The 15,453-nt window shown below is 35.1% G+C and overlaps 1 protein-coding gene across 1 annotated transcript in view; it reads right to left on the reverse strand.

The window, feature by feature from the left end:
* Positions 1–7,530: 7,530 nt before the first annotated feature.
* Positions 7,531–15,453, reverse strand: part of LOC107699278 (collagen alpha-1(XIII) chain-like) — a 103,897-nt gene continuing 95,974 nt past the window's right edge. The window contains exons 34-38 of the mRNA XM_016500490.1: positions 14,619–14,672; positions 14,466–14,501; positions 11,153–11,239; positions 8,853–8,891; positions 7,531–8,472 (exon numbers count right to left, since the gene is read on the reverse strand). Coding sequence (XP_016355976.1) covers positions 8,470–8,472; positions 8,853–8,891; positions 11,153–11,239; positions 14,466–14,501; positions 14,619–14,672 — 219 coding nt within the window. The 3' untranslated portion in view covers positions 7,531–8,469. The remainder of the gene's footprint in view (positions 8,473–8,852; positions 8,892–11,152; positions 11,240–14,465; positions 14,502–14,618; positions 14,673–15,453) is intronic.

The raw sequence follows: 15,453 nt of genomic DNA on the forward strand, positions 1-15,453 counted from the left end.
GCTGCATAATGTAGATTGCGTGACACACGCACTTAACGGCAGAACGATATTGAATTAATTAACAGTATGTTGTAGTCAAGCATACGATTTATTACATTGCGGAATTTTTGGGTTATTCTTATGCTGGCCAATGTTACTTACCGTCAGCTAAACCCTGAACTTTCGGTTGATTAACCCCAAACCTTGCTTACTCGAGGCATGTGGTTCCAAAAACGCTTCCGGGAGGCCCCTTAATGTGTATTTTTCATTGTAAGTTTATTTCCAGTAGCCAGTTCCAGTTGTGTGCAATGCATTCAAATACGTAAATACGCGTTTTTTCATTTTTTGCATAGATTTGACAGTTCAGCTGTATCATTTGTAATTATAGAATAATATAGAGACTATGCAGAGGCCATAACAACAAAAAAAAAAGAAAGAAAAAAGAAACGTCTTAATCAAATGTGCCACCACTAACTGATACTTGCCAATCAGGAATTAGCCTACATATAAATATAAATGCCACAAACCATTATGATGTCTGCTATTCTAACGTGCTTTATGAAACTTACACCAACCATTCAAAAGTGTGCTTGACCTTGAAGTCTGTAATGTAATGTAAGTCTGCAACTTAATGCAAGTCTAGATGCTATATTAAACAAAGTTTGTACTTATTAACGTGTCTGCAGAAAGTCAAATGCTTTGACAAAACATTCAGGCATCTCCAGAAGAAATGCTTGTTCACAGTTAGAAATATATTTAATTTCTTGTTACATAGTTTCTATCAAATTATTTTTGAAATATTAACGCCATAGATGAGAACTAGTTGCTAAATATTTAAATTATATCTGTATTTTACATGTATTTGTAGTTGTTATTGTAGACTAAGTGCAACTGTACATCATCTGTGGTTTATTAATTTCAATATTAGACTCTGATTAGTTGCTTGCAGATGCACTGCCGTCTAACTCACAAACTAATACACCATCTTTGGATCTTCCTCAACTGTCAAAATTTTGGGGTTATTCTTACGCTGGCCAATGTTACTTGTACTGACACCTACCGGTGAGCATGCAGCGTCCACATGCCACTAAAAAACAGATGTGCCATAAACTCAAGACATATTTGAGAAAGTATAACCGACTTGCAAATACGTTTAACTGACTTTTTTTTAAATCACTAAATTAGGCTATTTGTTTATGATATCGCATCACAATTGCATCCTCTATAGATTTAGTTGCGACATGTATGTGACAAATGTCAATGACACATGACGCAGTTCATCGGCACATGTCACAAATTTTACTGACACGTGCCACTCTCCACTGACACATGCCAAAGAAAATCGGACAGTTCAGCTGTGTGTCATTTGGACAGCCGGTTTTCAGTGGCATGTGTCACAAGTTTTAGTGACACTTTTAGTGACACATGCCACTCTCCACTGACACATGCCAATGAAAATCGGACAGTTCAGCTGTGTCATTTGGACAGCCGGTTTTCAAGTGGTATGTGTCAGTAAAACTTGTGACATGTGCCGATGGACTGCGTCCTGTGTCACTGACATTGGCACGATCATGTCGTAGTATGTTGCCTCCTGTTGTGATTGGCAGATGAGTTGGGCAGCTGTAATTGTAACACAAAAATCCTAAATAAAAAGCTGAATTTAGTGATTTTTAAATAAATGTCCATTAAACGTATTTACAAGTTTATTATATGTTTTTCAAACATGACGTCAGTGTGTGGCACATCTGTATTTGAGTGGCAGATGACACTGAATGTTGTGCAATAGCCTACCAGTGCTATTGTATGTGGGTGATCACGCAGACTACCCATTCTAGGATACACACGAGAAAAAAATTATCATGGATCACTATACGAATGACGCTGCGTGCACGTCGGTAGGTGTCAGTATAAATTTAACATTGGCCAGCGCCAGATTATCATCTGTCAAAGCATTTGACATTCTGCAGATACGTTAATAAGTACAAACTTTGTTTAATATAGCATAGACTTACATTACATTACAGACTTACATTAGCCTACATTGCGTTGTGAAAAGCCTGTGTCAAGGTCAAGCACACTTTTGAATGGTTGGTGTAAGTTTCATAAAGCACGTTAGAATAGTAGACATCATAATGGTTTGTGGCATTTTCTCATCAGTTTATATTTATATGTAGGCTAATTCCTGATCACACACATGGCCAATAAACACATTTTAAGACCTTATCACACAAGACAGTTCAGACTACTGAATTTTGTGGAACTATTAATTATTATTAATAACAATAATAATAATACAATATGTTTACACTATTATTGTCCAGGGAAAGTATACACTCTAAAAAATGCTGGGTTAAATACAACCCAGTGCTAAAAGAAATAAACGAAATAAATAAGAAGTTTGTTCCATTATGAAAAAAGAGAGACCTTAACAAAACTTTAAATAATAATGTTGGTTTCTCTAGAAGCATATATTAAATCAGCAATTTAATGAACTTTGACATATTTATTCAATGCTTGATTTTGAACATTTTAAAGAAGGGAAAAGATAAACATAACCCTAAAATCAACCTTTAGTCAAACAGACCGTAACATGTTAGTCAGACTGCCACTTTAAATGTAAATGTATACAAGTAGGTGCATAATAACCATGCAAGTGGTTGCAATTTATCTTGCATTTGCACGTACAAGCACAGAAATAAATGCCCTCATCCATTTTCAATTACATACAACAACAGTATTAAAGATATCACACAAAATGTTTGATAATATGTTTGTTCTCGGTATGAAACACACTTGATGAAAAATGTAAAGAAAAATGTGTTTGTGAGCAGCAGGTGAACAAAGTCTAAACTCCTTCTAAAAGACAGCAGTGCTCACGTAGGCAGTGATGCAGAGATCCAAATGATCCAAGAATAAACTGGCATCAAAAACTACAACTGACAAGTTTGGTTAATGTTCCTAGCTGAACTTGACAGCTGTTTTGAAAGGGTACTCCTCATTAAAGGTCAATTTATACTATGGTAAATAACTGACTATTCAAACATATATATATATATACATTACATAGATATCTTACAAAAGAAAAAAGCTGTATCAAAAGATTATCTGGAGAGGTGAATATTTAAAGGAGTAGTTCACCCAAAAATGAAAGTTTTCTACAAAAAAAATGTACTCACTCTTAGGCCATCCAAGATGTAGAAGAGACAGATCAGAACAGATTTGGAGAAATTTAGTAGCATTACATCACTTGCCCAGCAATGGATCCTCTGCAGTGAATGGGTGCCGTCAGAATGAGAGCCCAAAAAGATGATAAAACATCACAATAGCAACAATTATGGATTATTATTAATTGATGGACTGAAGTCTAATGGATTAGCCTACGTGTGGATTATTGTGATGTATTTATCAGCTGTTTGGACTTGGCACCCATTCACTGCAGAGGATCCATTGCTGAGCAAGTGATGTAACGCTACATTTCTCCAAATCTGTTTTTATGATGAAGTAACAAACTCGTCTACATCTTGGAAACTTCAATTTTTGGGTGAACTACTGTATTCCTTTAAATGCTGTGTCGCAGATTTGAATCTAGTCAGGATATTTATATTGGAGTGACACGTTATTTGAAGAGTACACTGTACAAAGGACAATACAAGATCACAATGTTTGTCAAAAGGGAAATGTGTAGAAAACGCCTGATGTACAGTACAAATATTATATTCTTGTTCAAAACATGGAAAAAGTCACACCCACTTCAATGTGCAAAATTATACTGAGAAAAAAGAAACGATGCCTTGTGTACAATAAAACGAAAAACACTCTACAACATGCCCTAAAGTAAAAAAAAAAAAAAATCACCCAATGCTAATATAGTATAATGCATAAGATCAGATTCATCCTGTTTTTTGAGCATTGTAAATTTAGCATTATGTGAGTGGGTCCAGAATGAGTGATACACGTGCAACCAATTTGAGAATATAACAACTAAAAAGTATTTCTCTTCTTTTTGGCAGTTATTATAATCTGAAATTTGTTGCAAATATGAATTATTCTGTACCTACTGGCATAAAATAATGCATGTCTGTAAATATACAGGCGTCAACACACTTAAAAATAAAGGGCTTTACAGCCTGACACCATAAATCAGCATGACTTACAGCCTAATGCCAATTCTTTAAAAAACAATTGATGCACTGATTATTTGTGATTTAAAGATCCTAGAAATCAATCAAGAGCATTCTAAATCTTCAGAATATCATATAGTCAAGACCTTTGAACAGTGAAAATGTGCCCCGATAACCCACTGAAGAACCTTTATTTTTAAGAGTGTATCACTACGAAATGCTATTTTTTTAACACATATATCATTCAACTTTAAGTCTTCAAAATAAATAAAAGTAGATTTTCAGTCATTTATAATCCAATAATCAAAGTTTCAAATAAACACATTTTAACGTTATAATTTTTTAGTATTTAATTCAGATTACCATGAAAACAATAACCTGTACTGATGAGAAAATAGGAGGCTTTAATGAGTTGAATGCAAACTCATTTAATTTAAATACTAATTATCTTGTTATCTGGATAACACCTTAATCTATTAAAATAGACATAATGGAAGATTTAATGAGACTCTACATTTACAGTGGGTTTATATACAACCAATCTGTTCTGAAACAGTCGAAGTATAATATAAGGAATGCTTGCATTAGGTTAAAAAAAACATAGCGGCTGGTACATATGACACCACATCAAAATCCAGATTACAATTTTAAAAGTAATTAAAGATTATTTTCCCTCACAAACCCTGTTATGGTTGATGTGGTGTTGTCATCCCATAGCAGTACTGTATATTCTGTGATTCTGGTAATAATAACAACCAAAATTAGCTTTCGGGTCAAAAATGTTTTTTGTCTCTACTCAGTTGTAGGCATAAACACTTCATATAAACAAATAGTTTATCTGAAGTTCGAACGTGTGTTGAACCAATGATAAATTAAACGCCCAATGTGTCACTGCTGGTTTCAATGTGTTGCTTTAGCTGCCCCAATACAATCTGAAAAGTACAGCCGTTCTGTACGACTAGATTTACCCAAACAAACTGCAAAGTTATTTGCATTTCAAAGAGTTGGCAAAATATACAGATGGAGTCAGCATTGGCATCTATGTTTACAGCAGTGAAATGTTGCATGCATGTTGCAACACCATCAAATGCCCATGTTGCAATTTTTGAAAACTGTTTTTGTGAAGTAACATTTAGTTTTCAACTTTGTTTTCAGCTGTACAACTTATTCTAATCTCACTTTTTAAAGCTAGACTATAACATTATGCTATGTACAAGCACAACATTATGTTGTATGAATGTACTGTAATACATGTATGCATAATGCAAAGCAGGACGGTTATGCACATCCATGTTAAAGGTGCAGTGTGTAAATTTTAGCGGCATCTAGTGGTGAGGTTGCGAATTGCAACCAACGGCTCAGTCCCCCGCTCACCCCTCCCTTTAGAGAAGCTACGGTGGCCGATACAGGACTAAGATGTCGTCGATAAAGACAGCAGAGAGCAATGAGAGTTCTTTACAAAGGTAAATTAAGGAATTATATTTACTTAATTATTTTATAAATCGATATTATTGCGAATATTAATGTACTTGTTCATCAGTGTGTCAGTGTTTTATTCGCAAGAACAACAAAGTGACGAAACGCGCTGTGTAGAGCAGTTTGTCCGTTTAGGGCTACTGTAGAAACATGGTGGCAACTTCCATGTAAGGGGACCCGCGGTGTACGTAGATATAACCCACACTCCAGTCCAGTAGGTGGCGGTAAATGCACCTTTCAGTTGGTTTGCCAACCGCCAATAAAATGTAAAGAAGAAGAAGATGTAGCTATAAATTGCTCAAGCTAAGGTAATGAAAACATAACGGTCCATTAAGTAAGGTCTTTATACACCTCTGAAAACATAGTTATGTATATTATATTGCATTTCTGTCAATAGATCGATGTAAATATTACACATTGCACCTTTAAATACTACTAATAAACGCGAGTAGGAGTGAAGTGTGAGGTTACATTCTACCTGCAACTCTCGACAGAAGGCAGTGATAGTTAGAATCAGGAATCATCAACGATTTTGTCTTTCTTTGGTTTGTCTGGAAACACAAGGACACTCAGACCACATCTGCATGTTCAACGAGCTGCGCTGGATCCTCTGATCACAAACATTATTTAACATCGTCAGCAACAAGGAACGAAATGTGCTAAAATGTTTCTTTCACATAGTGAACAATATAAAAGAGAAAGCAAAAGGTGTAAAACTTGGAGAACAGACAGGCTACTTCTTGCATTATCGTCTTTTCTGTAGTCCAGTCTCACATCTGCTGCCCTCTGGAGTCCTTCAGTACTACTGGATGCTTATACAGGAAACTAAACCCTTCAAACAGCCCCCAAACTCAAAGATCTCCCAAGATCTCTTCAAGTTTTTGTGTTGCTTATGAAGGAAATCGAACCAGAAGCTCGTGGATCTCACTGCAGGATTACTTCTTGGCGAGCTGGAACGGATTCTGACCCTTTTAATAAAAGAAACATACATATTTGTAGCGGACATCTGCAGCAATGACATACGGAGAAGGCCTCACACAACATAACACAATCCTGAAACCCACTGATGCAGTTTTCACACTTTCGTCAGATGCATATCACAATAACAAGCACAACTTCAGCATGTAAACATCCAGAGGGTGTTAATTTTTCTTAGTCTCTGTGTAAACGTCATGTCATAGCTATGCAAACAAAGAGTTAAAAAATGAGAATCTTCTTAGGATATCAAATCAAAGAGAGAACATATGAATAAATAAGACGTGTTTGAAAACGTTTTGGCTTTTTACAGCCATTTATTATCTTATATTCCTCATGTTGACAGCATAGCTTCGACATTATTGTTGACATGTCTCAAAAGTACTTTGGCAGAGTAAAAGCATTAAGGCACATGTTAGTATGAGGTATTACAGACAGATAAAATGTTTATAGACACGTGATTACAAACCATGCTTAACTTGATATTAAGTGGCAAAATGGAACCCAAATAGCTTGTCAATGTAAGCAGCAGCAATCCTACACAATCCACTTCAACACTGAATGAACATAAAACAAATAAAACTATTTTAGCTAAGGGCCTTCTTATGACCCTGATAATTTTGTTGGGAATAAACATATTATGATGTAAATGGCATGTCATGTGATTCTTCATTTTTACTTATGGATGAGGTAAAACGGGACATACACTACCATTCGAAAGTTTGGAGTCTGTAAGATTTTTGAAAGGAGTCACTTACTCTATGTTCACCAAGGCTGCATTTATTTAGTCAAAATACCTTAAAAACAGTAATATTGTGAAATATTTTTTACAATTTAAAATAAGTGTATAAGCATGTAATTTATTCCTGTGATCAAAGCTACATTTTCAGCATCATCACAGTCACATGATCCTTCAGAAATCATTCTAATTTGCTGATTTGCTGCTTAAAAAGTTACACTTTTGATCAGTTTAATGCATCCTTGCTTAAGTACTATTATCTAAAAAAAAAAAAAAAAGACTGACCCCAAACTTTTGAATGGTTGTGCTGATGCTTATTAACAAACACAGATATGTGCTTGACAGTGAGCAGCAATATGTACGAGATAAATTAAGACTAAATGAATTGCCTAAGTATGTAAATTACATTTATCGACTATGCTATTAAATTGCCAGAAATAAGAATAAACAGAGAAAAAATAGCTGCTCAAAGGGCAAGGTTTAGGCATATTTACATGAAACCCATCAAGGCAAAGCACTGCGTGTGGACTTAAGTCATTCTTTTCTTTACATAAAGCCATTTGCAATAATATATTTGGCAAAAAATGGCAGGTGAATATGGAGAAAACTCACTTAAGCCATGCAGTGCAAATGTTCATAATGTATGCACTGAAACTCATATAAAACAACTGACTTGATAATTCTACTGCATGTAGTATGGACTTTGAAATAAGTCATTTTAATGTTCAGTAAACATATGCAGTTACAGTGTAAGCTCATTAGGTGTGGTGTGAACATGTTAATCTCAGAGCAAAGGGTTTCCTCTTACACACAAGGCCAATTTGTAACTCCAGCCCCACTAATCAGTGCAGCGTGGTCCGACACAACACATTAAAACACCATGATACAATAAGTTAATAGGCACTTATCAGTTAACATAATGCACAAATATCATGCATATGCTGCCACAGTATATTTCTTCCTCCATAAAAAAAAAACATCTTGACATAATGCATAGGTACAGTATAAAGTCCATTACATAAACAACATTACCAGTAATAAAAATAAACATCTGTACAAAAGTCCTGCCAGTATTTTTATGGTTTGCTGTATTTTCCATCGATATAACAGATCAATGGCAAAAAAAGTACAAAAATAAATATTCTATTTACAATCACACATGGCACTCAGGAATTAATGTCACTGCAAAACAAGAGGCAAAAAGATTGAGTTATTTTCAAGCACACACCTTCCGAGCAAATGGAGGTATAGAGTTATTCTTAAAATGTTAAATCGACAGTAAATCTCAAATCATATTCTAAACAACTGATCATAAAGTATCATATTAGCAGACTGAAAATGTTTAGTTCTATATTGAGTAATGCTCGAAATAATTTCTAAACCAATTTGTATTACATTATGATTACACATTCTAAACTTATTATAGATGACTGTTAATATATTCACTTTTAAATCTATACCTCCATATGACAAATTCAGCGCACGAGTTATCATAGTAAGGATGGTATGGCCACAATTATTTAAAAACCAAAATGTTGATATGATCAGTCAATAGAACTCACTTTATTCCAACACCCTGGTACTGGCAAACCATCATCACCCTAAAACAAAGAAGAGGAGTGGTGAAGAACGGTAAGAATTAGTAATTTTCTTGAGAAGGGAGACATAACCGTATCCATGCGCATATAGCATATATAATCCTTTCAAAAGTCACTTTTGAAACATACATTTCCATTTCCCCTCTGCAGTCAATCAGTCAATCAATCAATAGATGACTGTCCGTGCACACAAACATAAACACATAGTGGCAACTAAAATTATAATTTTATAATAATTATACTATTCTATCTATCCATCTACAGTATGCACTTGGATATTTCATTCAATTCAAAGTGTTCTCATTCTTGACAATTTAAATGGTATCCATGAAAACAATGACCAGTCAAGATGCCTGCTTTTTGCAACAATGCATTTCCAGTAAACACTTTCTCTCATGCAGATATCTGTGGTGACCCATGGATGCTACAATTTACTGGACTGAAACAGATGTGGTGAAATGTAGTGGAGGATTATTTTGACAAAATGTGGGTTAGTGTAAGAATATTGAATACAAAGATAAGTGAAATGAAAATGGAACGCATGCAGTCATGTTAAACATTAAAAAAGTCAACTAGTTTAGTAGCAACAATCCTAGTAGTCTAAATATGTTATCCATATTCAACAGAAATTTAGAAAGTTAAACCTTATGTATTGGTGAAAACAAACTGTTAGATTTGTATTATTTTATTATATAAATCAATTAATTGTTTTGAAACATTTTTAAATAGTGGCCATCCAAAATGTAGAGTTTGTCTCGTCAAAACAGATTTGCAGAAATCACTTTCTCACCAATGGATCCTCTGCAGTGAATGGGTGCCGTCAGAATGAGTCCAAACAGCTGCTAAAAACATCACAATAATCCACAAGTAAACCACACGACTCCAGTCCATCAATTAATGTCTTGTGAAGTGAAATCTGAGTGTTTGTAAGAAACAAATCTATCATTAACTACAAAATGAGTCCTCTATCCATAATATTGCTTTCGCCAGTGAAAAAGTTGTGTTGTCTGAATCAGGAGAGAAATATACACAGATCAAGCATCGTTTACAAGGAAAAAACATTACAAAGCAGTTCTAAACAAATATGTCTGTGGATTTTGATGTGAGAGGACAACAGTGGATGGACTTTTTCACTGGAGGAAGTATTATTATAGATTTATAGACTAGTATTTTAACCCGAAGCGATTGTTTAAAGTAAAAAAAAAACAGCTTTTCACTTCATAAGACATTAACTGATGGACTGGAGTCATGTGGATTACTTGTGGATTATTGTGATGTTTTTATCAGCTGTTTGGACTCTCATTCTGACGGCACCCATTCACAGCAGTCCTAGCAGCTTAATTGGATTTACAAAGCCATACATATTTGCGCCAGTGTGTCATCGACAGTTACTATAGTGTTTGGGGAGGGGCCATGATCGGTGGCTCCAGTGCGTCATCAAGCCACCGTTTTAGCCCCGCCCAAAAAATCCTGAACACAGAATTGGTGAAAAACTGTTTAACGGTCTAACTCCACTATGCAGTACTACATAATTCACAGTCTTTGTAATGTGTTTCAGCAATACATTTGTAACATTTATAATGCATTTAGAAACAATTCTCAGAATTGACTTTAGAGGGACTTTAATCGGGCTGTGCTGAAGCATTATGCAATTAGAAAGCATGACTGGTTCAGGAAAGCAGGAAGCATGCGGAATAAGGAAAGGGATAGACAGCAGCATACCACGGGACACGGGGCATCTAGCCCGTCCAGGCCTGGCAGCCCCGGTTCACCTTTCTCTCCTTTAAAGCCTCGGAAACCCTGTTCATGAAATCAATCATATAAACATCCTGTTGTCCAGCTACACTGGCCGCTCTGTTCCAGCGTCCGATTGGCCCAGAGCACACTGGACCCGAGACTGACAGGAAGAGACCTGCTGCATCCACAGGGCTGGAAACTCACATCATTTAGTTACTGAACTAGGGGTTCCATCCTACTGTGTTCAGCAGAACCATATTCCTGTCAGTCTTACTCCTGAAAAGCAAACATCCCATTGAGAGTTCTGGTGCCTAGTCATTTTTAATTCAAATCCCCATCTATAATAGTTCTAATATAATGCGCGAGTAACATATGAGTCTCTATGTTGTATATACGTTGTAATTCACAGACTTCGACCAGAACTCTTCTGGGCATCTGTTAGTGTTTATTACACAAAGACATAAGGAGGCGTGGCTTTCGGGAAGTCTCCTTTTGCCTTAGTGCTGCACGTTGAACGAAAGACATACCAAGGGACACGGGGCATCTAATCCCGGGGCTCCTTGGTCTCCCTTATCCCCTTTGGCCCCCCTGTTGCCTTTCTTGCCCCTCTCCCCCTGCAAACAACAGTGCATTCAAAAAAGTCAGACTTTAGTCCTCCTAGTCTACTATAGCAGTACTAGTAAGAAAAGCACCATCACTATGAATAACTGTAAGAGACTTTAGATGCTCTACAAGACATTCTGAGAGTAGCTGTGTTTCTGAATGGAGCTATGATGAGTAGTGGGATCATTTAAGGAGGGTAAGTGAAGGGGTTAAGGAGAAGGAGATCAGCCAGTGTGGTTAGTGTGCAGACTTTCATTTACTTGATTAATTTAATGCACATTTATTTGGACAGTGTAAAGCGCTTTTCACAATACATATTTAATACATATTTATACATTACAATTATTATTATTATTATTATAACCCATATAAGTGACAGAATTTTAATATCACTTTGACTTTTTTATTTGCAAAAAGTTTAAATGAGGGAAAAATACTAAAAGCACATTTATTAAACTCAAGAATAGAATAAATAAGATTAAAATTGATTGACTTATGTAAAGGTCATGTCCTTGGGAGTCTATGTATTTATATATGTATTTAGTTTTATTTGTCTCAATTACATATGCACTACAGTTCAAAAGAACTGATTTTGTTGGTAAGATTTTTTTTTAAAGTTTTTGAAAGAAGTGTTTTGTCTCAAGGCTAAATCAATTTGATTAAAAACACAGTAAAACAGCAATATTGTAAAATATGATTACTATTTATAATAACTGTTTCTGTTTTAACATATTTTAAAATGTAATTGGTTCCTGTGATGCAAAGTTGAATTTTCAGCATCATTCTTCAGTGTTACATGATCCTTCAGGAATAATTCTAATATGATTTCTTTGTGATTTATGATTTTTTTTCAGGATGCTTTGCTGAATAGAAAGTTAAATATTAAATAGAATTAAATATTAATAAAAAAACAGAAATATTTAGTAACATTATAAATGTTACTTTACTATAATTTATTTTTATTTAATGTGTCCTTGCTGAATAAAAGTATTAATTTCTTTCAAAAGAAACAAAACTATATACTGACCCCAAACTTTTAAACAGATAAATGATAAATGCCTTCATGGCATCTATATTGTAGGGTCATTCCAACCAGAAGTGCCTGAAAAGATTACTCAACATTTATTTTTTTTAGCCCCATATCTAAACCTTTGAAGTCAATGGCATATTGGGTGATCACTTCTGAATGGAACGAACTATGTTTTTATTCCCCGATCTTGACATCAAATGTTGTCTCCAATAAATAGACAATCTGTGATTGATTCCATATAGAACTCTTGAGTCAATGAAATATAATTACAAAGGCTAATTTACAAAACTGAAGAGGCACTAAAACAGTTTAATCAACATCCCTATGCTTTATTACTATTTAAAACCAGATCTGCTTTTAGAGTGTTTCATGATTTATGCTCAAGTCTGCACGCGAATTGAAGGGTTCTTCAGAGGAAACTATTACATTTAAGCTTTATAAGTCTTCCAAAGTGGGATCTATCCAAGCTAGGATACAGAGTTCTAACATTCCGCACAGCCCTCATCATGACTGTTATTCTAACACTTAATGGAGGAAGAAGAAAAAAATCAAAGTGGAATTACATCATGAATCAACATGGAGCTCATTTTCTAATCCTGTTTGACAAATACTGATTCTATAAGACTGTTTCTGAACTTTTGGCTCCCGACTGGAGTGTTTTTTTTCTAAATACTCTCATCAGGATGTCAAAATGAGCTCAGCACTGACATAATGCCTTTTCCCACATTGCTTGGTTATGTGCCTTTTCAAAAGAGATCCAGATGAGGCTTTCGTGGAACAATAAGAACTCTGTGCATTAGAATAATTGGGAGAAAATGAATGCAGGTTGGTAGGGAGGTCAGTGAATGATATGAACAAAAGTAGTAGGTGAGGAAGAGGAGGAGTATTAACCCAGGCTACAACATTAGGATGCAGGAGGAGCAGGAGGAGGCCAGCGAGTGAGAAGGGGACAGAGAGGACGACCCGGCCCGACTCAGCAAAAAGAGCCATGGACACAGGCCAAGGTGCGGGGGGAGGAAAAGGGGATAGGAAGACCTGTGGAAAAAAAGAGAGGAAGACAAGGAAAGGACAAGAGTAAAAACAGCACCGTGTCCAAAGGTCCTCCACAGCACCTTCCACTGAGCACAATTATCCAAGACTTGAGTTATTTGGTCCTGCTCACTACTACATCGCCAGTGGAGGATGCTGGGAGGAGCACTGACATGTCCTGACATTCAAGGTGGGAAACATTCAGTCATTAACTGAGGAAATTAGTGTTAATAGGATCGAGGCATTCAGTCTAGGAGGATGAAAGCATAGGAAAAGCATAGAAAAGCAATGGTCTATTCATATTCTTTTTATAATAATATCTCTTTTGCAGAACATTTTAACTTTAGCCATTTATATCATACGTCAGTTTTTCTGTTAATCATGCAAAAATATATATTTTTGTCTCTTTAAAGGTGTTTACATACTCTAAACGTGTCTATATACTAACAAAATAAGAACTGCAAAAACAAAGAGAATAATTGCAAATAAATATATGTATATAAGGATTACCAAAAATACTGTTCTGAAATAAGAATATATGTGTAAATCATGATCAGTGAACATATACAGTGGCATTTTTTAAATGTAATACTTCAATGACTAATTGAATCAATTTAACTTGAATTTCATTTGTGCATGTGTAAATCCTGATGCTTCATTCATCATGATTTGAGAATGAAAGGGCATGCTTCAATCTGTACAAAAAGTCACATGACCACACACATTTTCTTATTTAATTAATGACTATTTAATGATAATTAAATAGTATAGACATTACATTTTACTCGATATTTACTGCATAACACTTGTGTTTTCACGTTTAAGCATTTTAGATTTAAATTTTCTTATTTTAAGACTTTTAGACCTCACTGTATATGTACACATATTTTCTAGCAGTAAGCAGTAGCCATTCTAATTTCTTATACCCAGCATGCTTCTGCTTGTCTCATTAATTAAAAATTATAACAATTACAACTAATATTGCATAATTGTTATTTTAACAAATTAAATAACTACAGGTTTTTTTAAAATAATGGACAGTATCTAATGCTTAAAAGTTTGGCAGATTCATGCTGGTTTAGAAATATCATCCATCCCTTTATTTTAAGAAAGTGGACTCATGTTATTGTCCCTTAAAGTCACAATAACATATTCTACAAATGCATTTATAATCTTACCCGGTTTCCTTTTAATCCCGGTGGTCCTACTAAACCCTGAATGCATAGGGGAGGGAAGTTACTGATGGTCCATTTTTCATTTGAATGCACTTATATGTGGTTATTTGGAAACAGTATTTGAAATGTTAAAGTGTGCCCTGGTTCAGCACTTACAGGAATGCCTTGAGGCCCAATTGGTCCAGCTACTCCCATATCACCCTTTTCACCCTGTAAAGTAAAAAAGACATTATACATTATACTGGCATTATACTGAACCTATATTACACTGGACTTTACTCCTCACACAATCAGTGAATACTTTATTTTAACTAGTTGACAACAGGCCATTGAAATATTGACGACACTCACAGAGCAACTAGTTGCATTACTATCCTGCATGTGCATTAAACATCTAATAATTCAACGATTGATCAAGTTTTTTTATCACCTAAGCAATATTGTAATCAGTGTTGGGGGTAACGCATTACAAGTAACATGAGTTACGTAATCAGATTAATTTTTTTTCAACAAGTAATGTAATGCATTACTTTTCAGTTACAACAAAATATCTGAGTTACTTTTTCAAATAAGTAATGCAAGTTACTTTGTTTTCCCATTTATTCACTCACACCTCTCCTGTCTTCCTTTAGGCACTTCCTTCAGGCTGAGGCTTATTCATTTCACTTTTGGTGTGAAAGGGCTTTTACAGCTGCCAAAAATATAACTTTTGTTTTTTTTGTTATTAAAGGGGTCATATGATGTTGCTAAAACGAACATTATTTTGTGTATTTGGTGTAATGAAATGTGTTTATGCGGGTTAAGGTTAAAAAAACACATTATTTTCCACATACTGTACATTATTGTTTCTCCTCTATGCCCCGCCTTTCTGAAACGCATCGATTTTTACAAAGCTCATCGGTCTGAAAAGTGAGGTATGCTCTGATTGGCCAGCTATCCAGTGCGTTGTGATTGGCCGAATTCCTCAAGCGTGTGACAGAAATGTTACGCT

The sequence above is a fragment of the Sinocyclocheilus anshuiensis genome, unplaced genomic scaffold (genome assembly GCF_001515605.1).
Source record: "Sinocyclocheilus anshuiensis isolate Anshui unplaced genomic scaffold, SAMN03320099.WGS_v1.1 scaffold450, whole genome shotgun sequence".
NCBI lineage: Eukaryota > Metazoa > Chordata > Actinopteri > Cypriniformes > Cyprinidae > Sinocyclocheilus > Sinocyclocheilus anshuiensis.